The sequence below is a fragment of the Asterias amurensis genome, chromosome 5 (genome assembly GCF_032118995.1).
Source record: "Asterias amurensis chromosome 5, ASM3211899v1".
Lineage (NCBI taxonomy): Eukaryota > Metazoa > Echinodermata > Asteroidea > Forcipulatida > Asteriidae > Asterias > Asterias amurensis.
Window position 1 is genome coordinate 14,361,238 of NC_092652.1, and position 23,906 is coordinate 14,385,143.

At 35.9% G+C, this 23,906-nt stretch overlaps 1 protein-coding gene across 4 annotated transcripts in view; it reads right to left on the reverse strand.

The window, feature by feature from the left end:
• The window catches only part of LOC139937316 (transcription factor 4-like), a 143,415-nt gene that overhangs the window by 84,741 nt on the left and 34,768 nt on the right, over window positions 1-23,906 (reverse strand). For 3 of the 4 annotated variants that reach the window (XM_071932420.1, XM_071932421.1, XM_071932419.1), the window contains exons 5-6: window positions 4,461-4,519; window positions 45-153 (exon numbers count right to left, since the gene is read on the reverse strand). In XM_071932420.1, the coding sequence (XP_071788521.1) occupies window positions 45-153; window positions 4,461-4,519 (168 nt within the window). Of the gene's footprint in view, window positions 1-44; window positions 154-4,460; window positions 4,520-7,768; window positions 7,971-23,906 lie in introns of those variants that run through there. The other variant, XM_071932422.1, reaches the window with a different exon arrangement.

Consider the following 23,906-nt stretch of genomic DNA (forward strand, 5'->3'; position numbering starts at 1 on the left):
ATTGTGTTTGGAGAACGCTCCGAATATTTATTCTAAATACATACCCATAATAGAAGACATTGCTGAAGACGAGTTGACATAGTTACTTGGCATTCCATCCATTATTCTATCATTCATTTCTCCATAGGTTGTACTGTGTGAATGCTCATATCCCTATCAAGAAAATAATACAACACAATGCATATTACCTACTGTCAGTTGATGATAGAACACACTGTATTTAAAAGAAAACAGAGCAAATCTTATCCCAACTAAACTCAAACAAATTACATACAGGGCAAGGGGCCTAAGGCCTTGATTGATCAGCTTGATTAAATTACCTACAACAAATACATAGCTAATAAGTTGATTGAGTCAATTGAGTGCATTTAACAATTTAAAATGGCTTGTCTCATTTTTTGCTCCCACTCCTGGCAGAAAAACAATCATAACATTGTGCTAGCAACACGAGATACAAGCAATCATAAGTTTTAGTGTTCTTCATGGCCTTTCTGAGGCTGTATTATGTTGTTGGATGGTCGCAGGAAAGTATGATGATATCAGAGGTAGAACTTCGTCAGTCGATTGCGCAAAACAAAATTCCATTAATAATTTTCTATGGCTAATTTTTACAAGTAATTATTTGGCAGGGTGGGCTTAAATTGAGAGTATTTATAATTGTTTAGCTACAGTATTCATATTAACATTGATTTTGTTTTAAAGACAGTCAAAAAGTAAATACACACTCAGCACCCAGAAAAACATTAACAAAACTATAAAAACACAGAGGAAGAGGGAATAATTGAAGGAACACTTTGCAGTTCATACATGTAGGCATATATCACATGTACAACATACATGTAGATGTAGTTGAATTGTATTTTTTAGTAGTCAGACTTGGTCCAAGAAAGTTCTTTGTTCATTTCCCCGACTGTTACCTGAAACCTGGAGAAGTCAGTCTCCATGGGCTTACTGTGTATCAGCAGGGACTCTACCAAATATACCAGGGTCACAATCCTGAGTTTACTCAGAAACTTCACCTCTTTGCCCCAGTGCCTAATCATATTTCAACTTGCTTGGCCTAACCTGACCTCTTCTTTGCAATATATGCATACACTGTACATATGAACATGTACATGTTATGTGTTATTTATCATTGCCTACATGTCTACAAACATAAATACTAAATACATTTTTCTCAATGCAAATGTTTTGGTAATTTGTTGTTGCCAGTGTTTTGATACATACTGACTACTCTTGTTAAAGGGTCTATGTAACTTTTGTAGGGTAAAAAAACACAATGTCCACAGATTTACACTAAACTTACACAGTTTGAAGATAATGATAGTAGAAAGCTTCCCTGAAAATATTACATGCTGAGGTGCTGTAGTTTTTGGGAAATGAGTAAAACAATGTCATGAAAATAATTTTCGTCTCATGAGACGAAAATTATTTTAATCATTTACAAACGTATTTTCATGAATTCTTTTTACTCATTTGTCCAAAACTACAGCACATCAGTAAGTAATATTTGAAGGGAAGCTTTCCACTATCTTTATCTTCAAACCCTGTAAGTTTAATGTAAATCTATGGACATTTTGAAAAAGTACCCAAATCCCTTAGGTCCACCAGACTGGCCCATTTTCTCAAACCATCTGAACCTCGTCTTAAATGAACTCTTGAACTCATCCTACCAACCTACACTGAACATTCCAAGCGTGTTGTAAACTGCTACACACAACAACAAACTTCCTCACCTTTAAAGGCCTACACTAACTGTGTCTTTGAAAATTGTGCACATTATTGTTAGTAGTGATACGTTCAACTTAAAAGTAACTTATCGCTGGCGGGCTAGTAAACTGTGTTTTAAGAAGGGCCAAACAAAATTGGCAAATGTTGTGTACTTTTTTGCTTGAAATTTTACATGCATGCATGATACTATGAAATGTTTTCAAATACATACATACGTATGTTTAAAAAAAATAACAACAACAACTTGGCGTTTGGGTCACTGAGTGAGTCCAATGACACAAGGAAGAGAAAAGATGAATTGTAGAAAAATATTTTAAGTATGACGATTTTGATCAATTGGACAATGTTAAAGGAACACGTTGCCTTGGATCGGACGAGTTGGTTTATAAAAAGAGTTGAAACCGTTTGTTATGAAGTGCATATGGTTAGAAAGATGTTTTTTAAAGTAGAATATAATGATCCAAACAAGTATCACTCAAAATTGCACTGTTTTCCTTTTACGTCGCGAACTAACACGGTCGGCCATTTATGGGAGGCATATTTGTGTGGATCATTGTATTCTACATGTACTTTTACAACATCTTTCTACCCATATGCATTTAATAACAAACGGTTACAGAACGCTTTTCAAAGCCCAACTCGACCGATCCAAGGCAACGTGTTCCTTTAAGGTTGGCAAATTAACCTAATCATACAAGTGAGTGTGAGGGGCGACCATCTCCACATAGTGTCAATGGTTCTTGTGATTAATTAGAGCCCCTTCTCTTAATTCCTTTCAGGGTCAGGATTTGCTTGCCATATCCTCCACCAGTTACTAATAAGGGAATCAAGGGTTTGTTTACAATTTGTCTAAAATATAGTCATAACTCACTACCCTAAATTCGCAAAGCTTCAAAACCCTCCAACCTTAAGAGAAAAATTCAGCTTTCTTGGTTAAAATGCAAACTCATCAACAACGTAGACAAGTGGACAACCCAAATTGCCAAATTTTTACTAGCAAAAATTTGAATTTTACATTTTGCACCAAACCAAGTTTCAAAATTTCTTCTAGCAGAAATTAGGATTGAACGTTTTGGACCAAACAAAATTTTGACTAGTCCAGGAAGCGAGAAATACTGAATTTGAATAGGCCTAAAAGTAAATCATGCATTCTTTATTCCGTATTCCAAAACGGTCATCGTATAAGCTGGCGCTAAAGACCTCCCTCCCCGTTAACGTTTTGGAGGTTCCTTGCCAGAGTAGACGCATCATTGGTAGCTGGAAAACTAATCTGGCAATCACCACTATTTAGCTTTGTCAAATTTAGCTTTGATCTTTGCCGACTCAGCGACGTTTAGTAGACCCTTGATTGTCACGTCCTGACATGTAGAGAAATCACATCTCAGTTTAGTTGTCGTTCAGTGGTTTTGTGATCTTGGTTTTCTGTGTGTCTGATAATAAGTTTGTGTTTGATGAAGCCAAATAGAGGAAAAGTTGCATTCTAATTGTATTCTGTTTGTGGTATTTTGTTCTACAATAAAACAATTTTGAAAATTATATTTAACAAAATATTAAAAGATTGATGATTTTGCGCGACTGGTGGAGACAAGATAGGCCTAACCGTGATCTTGAAATTAAGGTCCAGCCAAACATCGAGCCTTATCATTTCCTGTGTTACCATTGTTGTGTGATCCCCTTATGGCGAAATACAAATTGGTCAAGACATTTTGCAGAAACAATAAGAAAAGGTGAAGGCTAAGGTCGAGGACCTAAGAAAAGAAAAAAAATTCTACTAGCAGAAATTTGGAAATATGGTTTGGTCCAAAAAGTAAAATCCCAAATTCTCCTAGTAGAAATTTGCAAATTTGATTTGTCTACTTTTTGACCGCTAGTCTCTGGCAAAAAATAAATTCCAAGTTTCTGCTAGCAGAAAATGAAGATTTTGAAAAAAATGGTTTTACATGAAAGTAAATTCTCATTTTCTTCTTAAAAAAAAAAAAGGAAAATTATGTTGTCCACTTTTGGTCCTCCATAGTTTGGTCAATACATATTATAATATCTTGCTGCTCACACACTCACAGTACATAAACCTGTAGTGACATTGTTGAAGGGTGAGAACATTTATTGATGGCTTATGTTTGTGATGAGAATGATAAACACATCAACTAGAGGAAATGTCCTTTAGGCCAGAGCAATCCAAATAACTGGGACCAATCATCTTTTAACATTAGATGTGTTACAGGAATGGTTTTTAGTGAAACACAATGCTCTTTAATCAAATGTATACAAGCTATTGCTACAAATGTAGCGCCCTCTACAGGTTGCTTATCCATGTGCAAGCTGAACGTGCATGCTGTGTGTGGTGAACCTCTCGCCTGATATACAACCATACCAAGGCAGGGCAGGAAACTGCAAACAATAAACATTCTCTTTTGAATGGATCACTGTGTATTCTCAACACCTTTCAGATCATAGGCTTTTTCTTTTTTGTTTACAGCACAAGCAGTCACGGGTTTGTTTAAAATGCAGTATTGAAATTGCCAACAGAGCATGTCGGACACATAGAATACTACTCTTGTTACACCAATGTGACAACTCCTGGTTGGAATTGAACAAATTCCGTGATTACTCAGTAACAATGAATAAGTAGGGCCTAGATTTGATGAGATAAAAGTTGATTTGTATCAATAAAGTTGTTGCTAATTTCTGGTGGCCAGAAACGAGAGAAAGCCTGACTAACGAAAACTCACCCTTGTATCAAAGCTTGGACTTGGTTGACTACTCCACGAGTTACTGCCTCCATCCATACCTGCAAAAAGGACATCAAAATAGATCTAATTACTTCAAACTCAAGTCATGACATACTCTACTGTATGTGAGTCACTTTCTTCTCAAAAATCTATCAACTATGCCATGTTTCTAACTAGGACAGTAGAATAACTGCAGCAACTGGATGAGATTGAAAAAAGTGCTGTGCTTAGATTTTTATCTTACTACATATCATGTACACACGCTGCATACAATTCCATGATAATACCACACCGCCAGCAATGCAAATGCGACAGGGAACCATACTCAGGCGTGTATGCTTCTTGTTTGACAGGGGCAAGAGCACCAAGGCATGTTCTCCTTGGTAAAAGGCACCCTATAGATGAGGAAATTGTAAATTTCTACCGTGTTTCAAGGGCACCAATGCATTTACTAGGGGGCGGCAATCGCCTTCGTTGCTTCCGTGAAGTATCAGGCCTGCATACTACCACTTTTATGCGCACTATAGTTGTGGCTTGTACAGGAATTGATGTTGTTTGCATAAAACGTGTTGCAGCGTGGTCCTGTAAGGTTTACAGCGCGGAGCTGTTCCCATTGAACTTTTTAGCGGCCCTGATAAGTTACCGAGGATGCTAGGGAGGTCAGTCTACCATTCACCCCCATTGGATTTAATTTTTTCAGTCGATCTACAGAAAAGTCATAGTACTTAAATAAAGAAAGAAAAAAGTCAAATGGGAACACTAGCTAAATGAACTACATTATGCTTGCATCAACAGTGACAAAATAATGACAGATGACTTTGGAGGCAGGCAGGGGGGGGGAGGGAACTGGACTGACCATTCACTCATTGCATTAAAAACATTGATTTACACATGTACATGTACCAAAATACTTTGATAAATGATCTGTGCATTTCTTTTACCAACCCAATTCAAATGTCAAGTGCATTATGAAATATCACTTGTTTGTGGATATAATAGCCAGGCACTGCCACCTTTAAGTCTAACAGACCTTCTTATATCAATAAACATACAAGATGCCTGCTGGATGTCACCATACAGGTACAATGTACATCAACTTTCCTCTGGCATACACATGAAGACAGGATGTATTATACATAGGCCCTAAATCACACCCCTATGGCCTGGTGCCCTGGTCCACTCTTATGAACCAGTCTGAAGTTAACAGTCCATGTTTAATCACTAGTGGTAATCATGGGTTCAGTATCTACATTCAATTAATTCTTCAAATGATAACTGAAAAATCCTTTTTTTGTGCTGCTTGCATTGTAGTGCTTAGCATTGCCTCGAAAAATGCATATTTTACCTACTTCTTTTTGTTAGGTATATAGGGCAAGACAACCTCGAAAAGGTGGCAAGTTTGTGAATTCTTAAAGATTGTATTGAGATTATTATTAAATTTTTGTAGTAAATCATTTTTGATTTAATTTTTAGCCAAACTTACTGATGTTACATTGAGCGTACTTCAAATGACGTTCAAGTCGCCCGGAATTTAATGGATTATTTTCAAGGCCTGAAACTCAATTTTGAGCCATGGCTTACCATAAAAGGTCTGAAGACTATGGTTTTATATCATTCTGACTGCTAAGATTTGAGCGTATAGTAAGTAAACCTCATTGAGTTGCATCAACAACTGATTCAAAGCTGGTCTCTCACCACAACTTTGTTATGTTTACATTAAGCTGTGTGCCTCGATTACTAACCATGAATCAATTTAAATGAGCCTTGAATACTTTGACTCAGAAAACAGTACATGTACGAAGACAAGCAGAGTATACTGTTCGAAACGTCGAGACCAAACCGGCTCTTTTCAGAGCCACCACTCCTTCAAAAGAGATTTTACTCATGGTTGTACCCGCAAATCTACTATTCATATTTATATTTATAGTTACTCTTATTCTCGACACCATGCAAAGCTTCAAACACCATTTACAAAAATGGCAATTGGATACCTGGCATTGTGGATCTTTTTAGCGAATGTTAATTTCTTAGTGGTACTGACGTGCACAGTGACTGTTTTGGGAGATTTTTAAGATGATAAATGGTAGCCTAGTCACAAGATGAAACTCAGGCAGTTTATGAAATTCTGACTTTATTTCTTTGATAGAAATATTTGTTTTTTATATCCGTGGGCATCAATCTTTTTAAGTAAAAGAAGAAAATTCTTCATGTTGGGGGTGAAAACCAATTGTAAGTTAGTTGGACTTAGTGATCCTTCTTGCACCATCACTCTAGGCACAACATTATCATGTCACACTACCTACACCATCAGGCTTGGAAGGTATTTCAAATGTTATAAAACTTCAGCTACTCATGTTTGCAACAAAGACGCTGATAATATGTAAAACGGCTTAATAACTAGTGTAAAACTTACTGAAAAATACCTGATGCTGAGATACACATCTACTACCTTAAACATTTTTTAAAACTCCTTTAAAGACAGTGGACACTATCAGTAATTGTCAAAGATCAGTCTTTTCACTTGGTGTATCTCAACATATGCATAAAATAACAAACCTGTGAAAATTTGAGCTCAATCAATCGTCAAAGTTGCAAGAGAATAATGAAACAAAAAAACACAGAAGTTGCTTTCAGATGTGGGGTCTCAAATTTCAAAATCAAATTCGTGGAAAATCACTTCTTTCTCAAAAACTACGTTAGTAGCCATTTATCACAATGTTTATACTATCATTAATCAACAGCTCCCCATTAACAAGTAAGGTTTTTAATAATAATTATTTTGAGTAATCACCAATAGTAACAACAAGTGACAATTTAAGTACTTCAGAAGACTTTTACAAAATAAATGATTATAAGTTATGTTTGCGTTGACAATGCAAATTGTGTAACCTACATGTTGTATGCACTCTGTCCCATTTAGTGTACCTACAACAACTAGGCATGGCATATTAATAACATTTGTAGTAGTAGTGCATTGTAAATCAGAAATTTGCCAGACATGGTACTAATGTATTTCTTTAAGAGTTGCTTATTAACTAACTACAACAGTCATCATGATTATTCCCACATTAAATTTTGAACGTAAGCATTATTTCATACAACTACACAATAAACCATCAAATGTGGTACAAACATGTATGCATACATGTACCATGGGTAACGCAAGTAAAAAAACAAAACCATGGCAATAGTGATTGATGTTCATACATCGTACATCATATCGTACATGTACACATAGCGTTGTTCACACAATGATAACCACATCACTACATACAGAGTCAGAATCAGACTGATAATTTTATACATACCTCGGACATTACAACCCATACTATGACTGCCAATAGTATTTAAGGGTCCTCTGTCTATGTAAAGATCCACACGAGACTTGTTCATGTTGAGACACAATTCACTGTTTATTTCACAGACACAAAGACCATAACCTTACTAAACTTGCACACTGTGTAATTCAGCTAGCTAGCGATCCACCAGGGCCATCTTTAATGTATGCATATGAAAGCAACAGTAGGCCAGGCCATGCCATTCAACCTTATGAATATGCAGTGTGTAGTAGGCGTGGTTAGTGATGTTGAATGGAGCAACTGACTGGTTCAATGAATAGACTGATTGATAGACATGTTGGGCCATTATGGCTTCTGCATGCCTCCAATAGGCAAGGGTAAACTGTGTACAGTGTATGTACACTGTAGATGTACATGTACATGCACATGGGCATGTACTACACTTTTAACCACATGGGGATGTGTATTTTCCCATATGCCCACATGTATGCATTGGGGGCATTGTTCATACAGATGTACATAATATACATCATGTACACCCACAGGTACACGGACGCACACACAAGTACACATGTGTACATGTACATTATATTTCATTACATGTGCATACCTTCATTTCATGACATACACATGAAAAACACATCTTGCTTCAGAGTGTCCATGGAGTAGAAAAAGTTGTGTGTATATAGGCCTAATGTACACAATTTGTACAAAATAATCACAATGTGTGCCTGTACCCTGCTTGACACACATGGCCTTGTATTACTCCATGATACAAGCCAACACAACCAAGGAGACAGTAAGAAAGTATAATTTATTGTGTAACATCTCAAGTTATATAGTGCATTCTCACAAAGTAGAATCACGGGAGAAGATGTGTTTAAAGAAATACCTCCAAGTTTGCACAATACTGCATAGTAAAACAATTAATTGTGATACTACTGAAAAAGTTCTCCAAGGGGTAAAAAGATCAATACCTGATGTCTTGAAACATTTGGTGAAAGTGAACAATAAATGTGTATGTGTACACTGTACTTACAAGCCTGTCTGCAAGACTTTGCAATGGCAACAATCTACAGCCTCACAGATGTAATTCGAAACTGCTTGGATTAATATGGCAAAGCAAGAGTGTAGCATAGCACTGCTAGCTGCCATGTTATTAAATCTCATTCTAGAGAAGTGTCAGTGGTAGAGCATTGTAACAAGATCTAGCTGGTTGAAGACAGCTATAGGGCATACTCAGTGCATAGTCATGGCATCGTAGTAAAATGCTCACAGCAATCAATATTTGAAAATGTCACAGCCAAACACAGTCATAATGGCTATTAATCAAGAGTTTTTCACCTGACATGATAATGTAGATAAAACATTGTATTCATTTAAATTTTAATAAAGAAACAACAAGATACATGTGCATGAGAGTTGTACATGTAGACATCAACAATATCTCAACACTTTAGCATCATTTCACCAAATAATTAGATTTTAGCTCTTGTTTTTAAGAAGTCTCAATTTCAGGTTATTCTTAACAAAGGTTTGTTGAATACAAGAAAATGCCTCTGTTGAAAAAGTCCTGTGTCATCAGTATCAGTATTATTTTTCAACAAAACCCTCAAATTCGTGTTGTGTTTTTTTCACAAAAGAACTTACAAACTTTGGGATTTTACCCTTTTCCAAATTGACTATTATATCTTTTCACTCATATGGAAGCGAATTAAAAAAATCGGCACAGATATTAGCAAAACACTTGGTCGGAATCAAAGACCATAAAAACAAATATAAATAAATAAAAAACATTATTTCCCTACCTTTTTAAACAGAAAACTAGTTGTAAAACGAAAATATAAGGATCTCATGACCTTCACGGGAATTGATGTTTTGTCATTTGCACAAAATGAGTAAACAATTAATGTGTCCATTTAATAAATTTCAATAAATGGCAAGAAAAGAAAACCTCAAAAACACTATCTTTAATTATCATGATTTTTTTTTAAATATAAATTTGGTAAAGGGTGCCATTTTAAAAATTAAGTTGGATTCATTTTGAGCTATCACCACAAGGCCCGTATCTTTCAAGACAAGTTTTTCACAAGTTGTAACCTACATTCATATAAATTTATACCCACATATGCAGACTTTCAAAAATGAACATATTGGTAATCACAAGCACATGATGAAGCAATTTAACTCCTTATTCGATTTAATATTAAAAATGGTACTCAAGGGAAATTAGCAAAGGTGTACTGAGGCTTGAACTGAGGGTAAATTCCATCAGAGTATTTCACATTAGATTTGGTTTTTCCTTTTGGACTTCATATAAAAAACCATGCATTTAAGTATTTACAACCCAAAGATTATTTATAAAGCTAAACTGTAAAGCATGATAGTTGATTAAACCTTAACGGATTGTAAACTTAACAGAACAGTCATGACAATTAAGTAAATGGGCAATATAGTTTGTTGAAGTCTTTAAACTTATTTATAATTCTTCTAATAATTTTAGTTATTCAAATATAAAGGTTTTATACAATTAATTGTTTGTTTTGCTTTCTTTTGACATAAATACAAATTTGGAATGTTTCAAATTGTTTCCTATTTTAAGAAAGCCTTGATAGTCTACATTGTAGACTTCACAGAATAATGTTCTTGGAAATAGGGAAGGAAACCAGTATGTTGCCCTTCATCCAGATCCCTCCGCATTAACTATTATGAGAATAATGCATTATATGGTTATTTAAAAATACCTCAGACAGTTTCGCTATTCCTATTGGTAGAGAGCGCGTCACGTGGGTGTGTATATACCTTTGTTTATGACCAGTAAAAAGTGTTGTCACGCCTGCTTGCACCTGTTCTTATAAGACAGTTTCTTCATTCCTATTGGTCGAGAACAATAGCCGAGACAGTTGTGCCACATCACGCGATACGCGCGACGTGCTCAGCATTCCCTTATAAGGAGTTTATTACCCGAGGGCGGCGGAGGGCCTTACCATTTCATAGCTGGAGGGGTGTTGTGTTGAAAGAAATCATTGAACAATTATAATTTTTGCATTTATTTTACTTTTTTACCCAAAAGTGTTGATGTTTTTTGACCGAAAAGGTATTTATGAATGGGAATAAAAGTGTGTTGAATCGATTTTCAACTAGTGGTTTAAAAACCCAACGAGGCCTGGTTCCTGATAATTTACCTCGACTTCATCTTGGTAAAATTATCAAGAACCAGGCCTCGTTGGGTTTAAACCACTAGTTGAAAACCTCTTTACCACACATTGATTCCCTTAGTCAAAATGTCTTGCTATAGTTAAGTTTTGTAGAATAGGAGCAAGAAAAATATATATTTTTGGAACTTATCATGACTTTGTTTGGATTAAACAAATGACCTTTACAGTGTGTTGTTTTTATACAAGTTTGGCCATCAAATAAAAGTTCACCATTTCTGTTGACATTTGAGCTTACATTATTGTAGTGAATTCTTTGATATTCTTTTCGTTATTCTGTGGATCTTAATTTGATATCAATTTCCTTGATTGTGTCGTTGTTAACTCAATGTGGAACATTCTAAACTCTGTAAAATATGTTTTTGAGTTTAATCAACAAAGGAGGGTTCAACCTTGGGCAGTGAGGGCTAACACAACATTCTGAACTTTTTAATTAGTGAGTCTGAATTTCTAAACTACTTTTAAGTATTGACTTAAATATGTGTAAAGAGAGAGAAAAAAGGCAAGGACTGTTTTCAGTTGGTCCAGTAATTGGTCTGCAACATGATATCATGTGCGTATTTTGACTTGCTAAGGTCCCCTAAGGTGATTGAAATAACCCCTACCAGCAGGCCTGCAGGGTAGTAGCGTGCCTACAGGCAGGCAGGCAGGCAGGCAGAAGGATATCTTTGGTCAGGGTCTCTTATGGTCAATAATCTTTATATCCCTTATTTGGAACCATAAAATAAATAAAAACTGTTAAGATAAATAATAAGTATAAATTTGCATGTTTACAGATTGGATAGCTGTAAAAGATTTCACTGAAAAGTGCAAATCACTTATGTACATAACACATCTGTGTGGTACACAAAAGCAGTCACATTGTTTCAATGACTTACACACATGTAAATATAGGCTGTTATCTACAATGAATACTACTTTGAATGCTACACATTTAAAGCAAGAAACATTAAATACCAGAGGGCGCTTTCAGTCTTTCAGAACACCGGTAGAATAAGAGAATAAATTTCCCTCTGTCATCGGTTGGGGAAATTACCCGAGCAAGCGCATTACTTGTATGCTCCACACAAAATATAAAAAACAGTCAATTATATTACAGTGGTAACTAAATTTGGTTAATTATTGACTTTTAAAGTCTATTGTTTCATGAATGACTTGATTTCACAAAAAGGTGCATGATCAGCTATTGATGTGTTGTAATAGCAGCTTTATAAACAAATTTAAAAGGCAAAACAATTTGTGTGTGTGTATGTCTTCCAAATAAAAAAGACGGTGATCAAATCGTGGTATTCAAATGGTTGGGTGATTGTAGTAGACCATTAGACTATAAAATTAGTTTTTGTGATAACAAACTAGGTGTTTGATCTCAGGGCTATGTCTGTTGATTCCAGTAAATGGGTTTCCTAATCAATGGTTGATGTCACTAGATGGCGTTGTAACAGCTTGTTTATTATTATTGTATTATTATTAACAGACAGTTTGGTGCGAGGACGTCATCAAAATAAGAATTTGCAAAATATGTCCTCAAAAAGTTTTATATTTTTTTCTTAAGCAAGTTGGTAGACACACAAGGCCTGAAGGCCACTTCAAGGTGTGGGATACAATCACTTTTTTTCCAGGGGCAGTTGCCACCTACTCCTGTGGCTGAAACAGGTTTATCCCCTTTATATATATATAATATTGCACATTCATCCATCAGAAGCTGCAGAAAGCACTACTCGCAACTTCGCGCAACTTGAGCTCAAATTTTCACAGGTTTGTTATTTTATGCATATATTCACAAGATACACCAACTGCCGAAGGCTAATCTTTGACAATTACCAATAGTGTCCACTGTCTTTAATGACACCATTGATAAAGTTCAGTCTTGAAATAACACAATGGTATTTTGGACAGTGGACACTGTAACATGTGCTTTTCCACTTGCACAATAAACGACACTCTTTTTACAATAATATCCAAATGCAATGGCAGATTTTGTTCACAATTATGATCTTGCTGATACTACCTCTCAGCAAACAAATCTAAGTGAAATTTGATAACAGAAATTTTGAAATTACAAATGAGTACAACTTTAAACTTGCTGTTGTGAGAAACAGGTCTTAAGATCATACAAACAAATTTCATGAACAGAGTGTCATTTCAAGCACAGGAGCAATGTCTAGATTCTATTTCTTATTGAGATTTCATGAATTATTTAATCATTTCAACAGAAAAATAAAAATCTGTTTGGTTCACAATTTTGAATAATGACAGTTAAGCATAGCCCTTTTATTTTTTTATTTTTTTTTAAACCGCCACACCACTTTGGTTTTATGCATTTTTATCCATTTTGATTTTTAATGTTATTCTTTTCACAATGGAAAAATACATGGTATACAACATTTCATTGAGCTGCTTAATCTTACCCCAATTAAATGCCTGGCAAAAACAAGTCAGGAAACCAGTTGCAAATAGTACATTGGTGTTATACATGTTATTTTGGCTGGTAACCCTTTTCTAATAAGCACACTTTTTGTACTTGATGAAGTTGGGTCTATATCACAATTTCATTACTCTTTCTGGTTCAGTGTACTATATAATTATATGGGCAGAATTCTTAACGACTTTTCCACATGGCCTTTATGATTATTTTGTGGTCACACTCTCACAACCTAAGCAATGCAAAAACCCAGCAGTCTATGGGCAATTCCACCAAAAAGTGTCCTCGGCCCAAAAAATTGAAGTCAAATTTGTGGATTTAAATTTAAAGTAGCAAGAAAGAGTGATACCCAGTGATTTCAAATCTTTGTTTGTTTCATTTTTTTTCCTTGGTTTTCCATGTTTTTCATTGTTTATTAAAAAAGTTTTTTTTGAGCCAAATTCATGATTTTTGGGAAATGTTTGGCACAATTGTCTAAAATGCCCTCCTGGTTACATTTTAGATGATATTTCAATTATTCTTGGCTTAAAACATATAACTGGTGGTAAGTATTCACAATTTTAAAGAAACTTCATTGTCAATTTTTTCACAGGGTGCTGCCACTCGTTTTAATTAGCCCTTAATTACCAATTATGAAATGTAATGTCCATGACATTGCATGGTGTTTAGTTTTATATTTTAAAGCCAGTAAGAGATATTTTTATGAGACTTCATACGCAAAGCTAGTTTTTAGGGGCTAATCCTATAATGCAAGAAAATTAATAAAAAATTAATTACAACTGTGCTAACGAGCGTCATGGACATTACATTTAGCGTCATGGACATTACGTCATGGACATTACATGTCACATGAAACTTACCTTTTTGAAGGTAAATGCTACAATTTATCAATTGGACCTATTGTAGGTAAACCTGGACTAGTCAAAGAGAACATTTGTCATAGACCTCATCAGAAATTTACTTCAAGCTCTTTTTTAGCAGCGCGTTTAGTGGCAACATCGTGCACAGATTCTACAAACTGACAGCTCAAATCCGAGATTTTCAGGTGAGTTTTCTCATGGAACTGTTCTTTCCTAAAAACATTCAAGTGACATTGAAATGTATGTGAACTGTTGGTGAGACATGTTTAGATGAATGTAGGACATTATAAACAGACTTTATCATCAAAGAAGACTTCTCAAGGCCTAGGCGTAATGCAGATTTGTACACATCTACGGATAGCTTGGATACAAAGACGTCATACATAAAGTAATTTTTTATTTTTACATAATTTCAGAATGGCTAAGACTTGAGTACAGAGGCACAAAAAGTATAGAGAGAAAACGTGACAAAACATGGAAACATGATTGTGATAAACAAAGCCCAATGCAGCCAATCTTTCCTTCATTTGTTGTTCTCCGTTCTTGTTTTGCATGTCAATCCAGGTGGAACGTGTAGAGGATGACCTCAATGACTGTCTCGTATTTGGAAAACTAAGGAAGCATCTAGGTTTGACCTGTTCCTCCAAAGAAGTCCTCCCAACTCATTTTAACTGATCTTCTGGGAATTGTTCACCCAGTCTTGAACATAGCAGTATCCAGATCAACTTGGAAAATTACAGAAACCTTTGATGTTTAATTTCCATTTACTGTCTTCACAAAATGTTGACGCAAGATGTTCAGTATATTACTCAAGATGAACAATTACCATGTGAGAAACACATAAAAGGGAATTATGTTAAAGATAATTAGAAAAAAAGGTTACTTCATGTAAACCTACATCTCTGGTCTATCATAACTACTCCAAGGCCTGGTTGGATGTGGACGGAAAGTGCAAAAAGGGGACTTACCGAGGGGCGGGGTTTAAGTGAGATTCTGGGGGAGGTTTGGTTCTTAAAAATGTTTGGAAGAGGTTAAACATTAAGATAGGGACATTCATTATAGTTTAAAACCCATATTAAGAGCAAGGCAGCACATGGGTTTACAAATTCAGGGTAAAAGCATGATGCATCATTTTACAAGTTTGACGTAATGTCCATGACGCTAAAAATAACCCAAAATGTAATGTCCATGACGCTCTATTAAGATGTGTAACAAGAAAGTTGACAGGTTTTCTTAAAAATATTATCAATGTTCATGTTAACTACTTCCCTGTATAGCAAATAAAAAGGTATTCTAAAAATTTTGAACTTTAACTTCACAGAGTTTTGGAATTGAGTGTGTTGTACCCAAAACCCACTTCCGTTTTTCGTAATGTCCATGACGCTCGTTAGCTGTGCTCTGACTCCTTAATTAATTTGAACTTTTCCAAATTCATAGTATCATTTGACTTACTAGGACACAAGATACTAGTATCAAGCACAAAACTATAAATCAAAGCTACTTGGTGTGTTTAACTGACCAACAAAGTTCTAAAAATGTCTCAAAACGTAATGTCCATGACGTGGAATTGCCCCTATACAAAATATACACTACACAGTTGTGTACATTTATTTACTGCTCTCCTTTTAGCCAATCCTGACTGTTAATTATTCTTGTCTCAGGAATTCAATAAGGCTATGTTGTTCCTCTCATAGTTAATAATCAGTTTTGAGATTTAAAAGTTACATTTTAAAATTTTTTGTATCATTTAATAAAGGTACAAACAAAGGTTCACAAAGAAATATGTAACACACATAGTTTAGAGCTCTAGACAATCTGGTTCAGGCCAAGAGAGAAGAATCTGCTATAAGCTGTTCAGAAACTGTGCCTTTCTCAAGTTATTTTGGTCCTAAACTACTATGTAATCCAGAAAATATGGGACACTAAAACGCCCAGTCAGTTACAACAATAACTGATCCAATACGTACATATAGCATAATTGCTTTATTGCACATAATATTGCAGGTAGTAGTCACAATAGACTATGTGCAAGTCTTGCGCGGATTTGAACTTCCGGGACCATTGTGGTCCCAACCTTACGGAGTTTTACGTTGGAGAGATTTTGTTTCGTCTATTACTTTAGTTTAATGTAGTTTATGACCATAAAAATGACATATGTTGTTAAAAATGTAATACTAATTAAAGCCATTGGACCCTTTCGGTAAACAGTGTTGTCCAAGGCCCACACTTTGTGTACCACAACTTCTATATCAAATAACAAACCTGTGAAAATTTAGGCTCAATCGGTCATCGGAGACGGGAGAAAACAACGGAAAAACCCACCCTTGTTTCCGCGCGTTTCGCCGTGTCATGACATGTGTTTAAAATAAATCCGTAATTCTCGTTAACGAGAATTTATATTGTTTTGCTGTTTTCTTAAAAAGTAAAGCATTTCATGGAATAATATTTCAAGAGAAGTCTTTCACCATTGCCTTCTGTAAACCCTGTAAGTTATTTGTAAATCTGTGAACTTTTTATTTTTTTCTGAACCGAAAGGGTCCGATGGCTTTAACATCATATATAAAAGTTAAAAAAAAGTCAACATAATAACGAAGAAAAACCAATATTTAAACTTGACCTCAGGTCAGGTTACTTGGTAAAAATTTAGAATTTGTGCCCATCTCCGATCACGAAACTTACGCAGACGCTTGTTTTGGTCGCACGGGGTGAAAAGCCTTTTCATTGGTCGTTTGGGCGTCGGCTTCCTCTTTAAACTGCGTCATGCGTTTATCTAACGCCCTTGCGACCATCGTGCGTCCGCATATAAACCAGCTTTGAGTAGTTTCACATTCGGGCGTAGATTTACAAAAGGGGTTTCAACAAATTTAAGATCAAACAAACATCCTTGTCCCAGAGTTTTACCTTTGTCTATAAATAGACTTTAACCGATAATTGTGTATGTGTTTAAAAAGATAAAACGAATTTAAACAAGCTCTATAGGGTATTTTTGTTGTTCAGATTCGGCATTTAGAATAAATTAAAGCAAAGATTTGATTCATAAAACAATAAAGTTCTTCAGTTGTCGTGTTTTCTCGCTCCGGTGCGCGCGAGACTTGCACAGTCTATTATTGTAGAGTGGCATGAGTGCTTGTTTTAGTTGACCCCACTCTGCTCAATGGACCACAAGTTTGCACTTTAAATTAAATACAAATGTTGTTTAATATTACAGTATTTCATGCATAATAAGACAAGTGATCCATAGTTAATGAAAGCCACTTGTTCACACAGACCCCTAAAATATCATTTATAATTTGCATACAATTAATATTCAGTGGGCAAGAATCTTTATTGAACAAGTACTTTAATGTGTGTTTGTCATTGTTACTACAAACACTGAGTGTTTATGATTTACAATATGCCATTATTAGTTTTGAAGGAATTAGGGTTATAAAAAAATTATTATTAAAGAGGCAGATAACTATGTTAAATGGGCACACGCACATACGTACATTAACATTGCACGCATGTACCGTTCAGAATGGAAAATGCGATATTGAATTGAATGTTGGTTTTTATCTTGTGATCTTTGAAGAAAAATACATGTCTAACACATAGGTTTAACAAACCAGAAAAAAACGCTTTTAAATAATAAGGGAATAAAAGGGAAGCGACGAGTTCTTCATCGGCCGTTTAAAACCGGCAGGGTCGTGGTTGTGTGATAAAGGCCTGAGCTGAAGGCAAGGGCCTTAATCCAATGCCACCACCCTGCAAGGTTTTAAACGGCTGATAAGAACGAGTCAAAACTCTTTTATTCCCGTTCATAAACGCCATTTTGGTAAAAAGGCGTAATAATGTAGGAAACAGTGTAAAAACTTTTCTGTCTGAAGTTAAGCTCTGTACATGTGGTACATTTTTATGAGAAAGTTTTTGGATATTTATTTGTGCGCGTAGTAATGCGTCCTAGTATCCATGGGCTAAAATGGTGCGGCGAAACAACCGGTTATAAACAGCTCTAGCTGGTCAAATCAACCGTTTAAACACCCCCATGTGACGCACTCTCAACCAATAGGAATAGCGAAACTGACTGGGGTATTTATGAATCCCAGTTGAATACAGACCTGTATCGTTTTGTTACACAAATGTGGCATATATAATACTGGACAGGCTGATTGTTTATCACTGCATTCGGCTCAATGCACGTTGGAGAATACCAAGATTCCAGCGTACCACTGGCATATTTCATACGGAGAGGTTTTGTGATTCACGGTTAATACCTTGTCATATTTTCTCAAAAGACAACAACAAATTCTGGTTTTAATTATGAAATTATATGGGCTTGATTGTACAGAGATAGGCAAAATGTAATTTTAACTTAAAGGCACCTGGAAATACATGTAGGATTTTTTTCTTTTAAACATAAGAGTATATGTTTATTAACAATAAAACAATTTTTTGAGTAATTGATTGTCACGATTTATATGTTAAAAAAATTAATTAAGTGCTTGGGGGGGTTGACTCCGCCTACCCCTTTTGTGACGTAGGAAAAGGAAGACTTTGCCTCGATCAAACATAGACCCCCCTCGATGCGTAGATAAACACACGTGCAAAAGTACATGTAATTCTAAAACGCGAGTTTGTACGCTGCGAAAAAGTTTTTTTTTTGGCATTTTTCCGGCAATGCCGACCGGGTGTATTGCTGCTGGATGCAGCAAAACAACTAAAGATGGTGTCAGTCTTCATCTGTTTCCTGTAGATCCCAAGTATAGGCGGTTGTGGGCTTCGAAAGTCAGATTAACTAGAGCAAAGTGGTCCGGTCCGACGTCTTTTTAGCGCTGCAGCTAGAGCCGTCGTGCTTCGAATCCGGGATACACAACTCATTTGACATGACGAGAAGAGCCATTCGACGCTGTCCCAACAATTTTTCTAGCTAGTGGGAAGTCGAAGAAGGTATCTGAAAGACGCGACGAACTCAGAGGAAAGGAGCATTTGCTAAACGTGAAAAAATTTGGGTAAGTTTGAACTGTTTTTAGCTTTTGTCAAGTGACACGATTTTGTGTTGGTACCGCATGCGATTCACCGTGCGTGCAGGTCCTATGTGACCGTCCGCCCATTATACAGCAGCCATAGTGCGTGCGTGCAGTCTGCTCCGTGGCCGTATTTCTATAAGACCCACATCTTACAACCCATATTTTGGTCACTAAAAAGTCGCATAGTTAAATAAAAATAGCAGCAATAGCTTTTGTAAAAACCACTAGGCGTTCAACATGTTCAAGTTTCAATCTACGTAGGTGTGTAAAATCGTGTCTAAATTTGTTTTGATGTGCCATGTTCCCAGACGTAATGTACGGGGGCCCGACTACAAATTTTCTCGCCTTGAAATCGCGCCTTGAAATACGTCACGAACAGCGCCCTCTCGGGTCGGGGCCTACACGTAAATTTGTAAATACAATCAAAACTAAGATTTTTAAACCTTAGTTAACTTTGTATTCACATTCCTCTCATAAAAACACATATTTGAGTGACAAAAGCTTTATTTTAAAAAAATACCACTTCCAGGTGACTTTAATCTTAAACACAATGTCCACATTATTTGCTTATTATTTGAAAATGTCCTTATTGTTTCGAAATTGTTGTTTACATGCTAATACTGTATGGACAATATTGTGTTGACTATAAACATATTTGTCAAGGAGTGAAATCAGGCCTTATTTGTATAATTCATCCTAAAATCACTTCAATAGGATTATAGGAGTAGATAATTCACATCTGATTACCTATTCAGACAAAACCTTTCTCTTCAATTTGTCCCATGACCTCATCAATGATATTTGATATTGCCAAGTGTATGTGACAAGTCCCAACATACAAGTACTTGCCTTTTTCTTTGGTCTTTAAGAGGCAGCAATGTGCAATGAAGTGTGAGGTGCTGAGGATACTGGTCTAAGGCTGTCAGGCTGCAGCGCTGCCATTATCCCTTGTGCATAATTGAACACTGATCAAGTTCCCTCAACCGTAAGCCTTATACACATCAATAAGCAACGGCAATAATTCAACTCGTCATTTCACTCTTCAGGATGGAATTTTCTCCACGTAGATTTGTGATGACTAGGTCCTTGAAATTTGCAACGTGCCAGGAATGAGTTGACTGCGAAAAACTATTAAAATGCAAAACGGTCAGCAAGTAGAAGGGCTTGAACTTGAAAAGTGCATTTAAAAGCCTCTTGTTGGCACACTCTTGATATTATTTAATATTTAAGCGGTAAGTGGCTACTCCACATATCAATTAGGTTTAACACCTAGGGTCGGCATTTGCTAGGAGTATAAAGTATACAGCCTGGTTACATTAGACACAATCTTGACCATGTAGTAATTAAGTGAGGAGACAGGATGGAGCCTACTCGGCCAGCTTGACACTGTCTTTTCTATCACACATTCTAGGTCTCATTTATGACATCAAAATAGCAAACTCTTTCATCCATTATGTCCAGGGTATATTTTGTTTAAGTCAATTGTTTGCTCTTTGATGAATACCTTGGAACACGCATCAACTGCCCTGTGGCATTTCAAACTGTGGTATATTTCATAAATATCCCTCATGTAAAAACAAATTTGCATCATGGGTTTTTATCTTTCTTTTTTCTCTTAAAAAAATTTGTTTCATTCATCAGAGGCAATCAAGTCAAGAATTCCGAAACAGCAGACCAAAATGAAAGTTTCCAACAGTGTCATTGCTTTTCCTTATAAGCAAAGTCGGACAACATGATGTGGCATTTTATAGAGGATGCTGACACTGCAAAGACCATGGAGCCATACATGTATAACCCATCTTTGTTTCTAAGTTTTCCTGATAACTACATGAACCATAGAGCAAGGACCAGTGCACATACTATGTCCCTATATCCACATACATGTGTGAAAGTAGACTTCATTGTAGACACTTAAAAGCCCCACTACAGTCAGTCTATTAGATTATCATCATTGCCACTTGAGAGCTATAAGGATCATATGAAGGCCCTGTGGTCAAAGATCACCATTGGACTCACAAGGCCTATGATTGGTGTCCCACCAATCAAAATGAGGTCAGATTGACTTTCCATATTATGGGATTCTAACTTAAAGGAACACGTTGCCTTGGATCGGTCGAGTTGGTCTTTGAAAAGCATCCTATAACCATATGTTATAAAATCGATATGGTTAGAAAGATGTTGTAAAAGTAGAATACAATGATCCACACAAATATGCCTCGAAATTGCACGGTTTTCCTTTTACCTTGTTGACTAACACGGTCGGCCATTTATGGAAGTCAAAAATTTGACTCCCATAAATGTCCAACTGTGTTAGTTCACGGCGTAAAATGAAAACCGTGCAATTTTGAGTAAAACTTGTGTGGATCATTATATTCTACTCTCTACTTTTATTTTTAAAACATATTTCTAACCAAGGCCATGCATTTCATAACAAACGGTTTCAAACGCTTTTTAAAGACCAGCTCGTCCGATCCAAGGCAACGTGTTCCTGTAAGTGCAGGGTTGTACATGTACCTTTCAATGTTGAAAACTTTTAATCCTAAAAGTGCATACATTGCGTTTGTTTTAACACTGCAGTATTTCATTGCTAATGTGCTACCCAGGTAACACTATGGTGTCATTATTTATTACTTCTATTATTTCCCATGAAGCAGTGATGAAATTTAACACACAAACACTCAAACAAACAAAGAGAATAAATTATTACTTTGCCCCTTCGAAGTTCATGAATATTTAATTTTATCATTGCCTGCCAAAACAAAACACCTGCAAATCCCCCAAAAGAACAAGCAAAAAACAAGCAAAAAACACCATTAGAAGTAGCCATTTATGAAATAAGATCTTGCTTGCCTGTGTAAAATCACATCAAAGCAGTTTGCAATGGTGTTTATACACGCTAATCAGACAGGAAACTGCGGGCAGGGTCCCTGCAGTGAGACCCAGGTCAAGAACCCATCCAGCACAATCTTGACCCTGTGGGTGAGTTTGTCTTGCAAACTAATCATCAGAGCACTTGGCCACAAGCCCAGCCCAAAGTTCAGTCATACAGCTATAAAGCTGCTGGGAGCTCAATGGTTCAACTGTTACATGTAAATGAATGACTAGATGCTTATATCCATGATACGCTGTGGTACAACCAGGATTTGGTGTTGAAGACAAATGCTGACAAGACATGGATGGACCATAGTCATGAACATCACTTGTCAAAGTAGCAAGGCTTGGCTACTATGTCAATTCAAACACAAGCTTCATAAAAAAAGACTAAATAGGCTACTCATCTATTTTCCACATTACAAAATCCGACACAAGTTTTGCTCTTGCATTGTTGAAACCGAAACAATTAGCATGAAATGTACAGGAACAGTACCTTCAACCCCTAAGTTTGTAATCGGTCAATGCAATCTCTTAATAAAATATTTCCAGCGCAGTATCTCTGAAAAACATTTCAATTTTTTTTATTTCAATAAGAAAAAAAAACCAATTAAATCATACAATGCACAGCCCTAAGTAAATTAATGTTCACTTGCCCCGTCTTATGCTCCATTTTCAAATCTTACTTGCTAAACACATTCAGTCCATTTTCATGACCTACATGGGCCATTCCACACTAATGGACCAAAGGGATAACTTTGTAAGATAGGCATGTGAGAGCGAGACAAAAGGAACTATTTTGTTACAGTCTTTTCCTTTACATTTAAATATATTTGTAATTGTTTCTATTAAAAAGAAAAAAAAAAATCATTGACCTCTAGGAATTACAAGGTCATTTGAAATGTGTTACGTATGTAACAAAAGACAGACATATGGCCTGGAAAGTAAAGAAAAAATTTGAAAACAAATACAAAATGTTGTGTTAGTAACTTTTCTGACTCTTAAAGATTGTAAGCAATAAAATTGAGATGTTGCTGTGGGTATTATGGCAATAAAAACGGGGGAAAAGTCACGTACAAACACTGGACAGACAATTTGTGACAAAATTCTGTCTTTGTTTGTACGTAAGCGTTTGTTTTAAAAACTTAAATTTCTTAAATAGCAGGGAAGAAAATTTCTTAATTTTGGCTGGTAACTATCCCTAAGGGTCTGTAGATTGGTATCTGGACAACATTGGGCAATACATTTATTTTAGTATAACTTCTATCAAATGATAACCAAAATGTCTGTCCTTGTTACGTACGTATAAATCTTGAAAGGATTATCTTTCCAGTTTCTTAAATACTCGGTCATTTACCCCCTTTTTTTTTTTAACCACAATCCTCATGTGCTTCTGAATGTACACAGACAAAAATACATAACAACATACTCCATTTTGTTGCTACTATCAAACTTTCCCCTCCCATGTCACACTGTTGTGTCCATTAGTGTGGAATTGCCCACATGTTTAGTTTAGACAGCTTAAGAATCATAACAGCAATGCCGTAATCCATCCATTTCCACAAATTATAATTACACATTTTATAAATGGCATGTTATATACATGTAGGCCTACACAGTAATTATGTATTTTCTCTTCATACAATTGTTTGTCGATTAAACCAGGCTCTCTACCTGCCTGTTCTCATCCAGCATTCTAGCTACCCCCACCCCCCCCCCCAACACCAAATGCCAAGACGGGGAACAAAGGGCTATTACATGCTTTATGTTTAT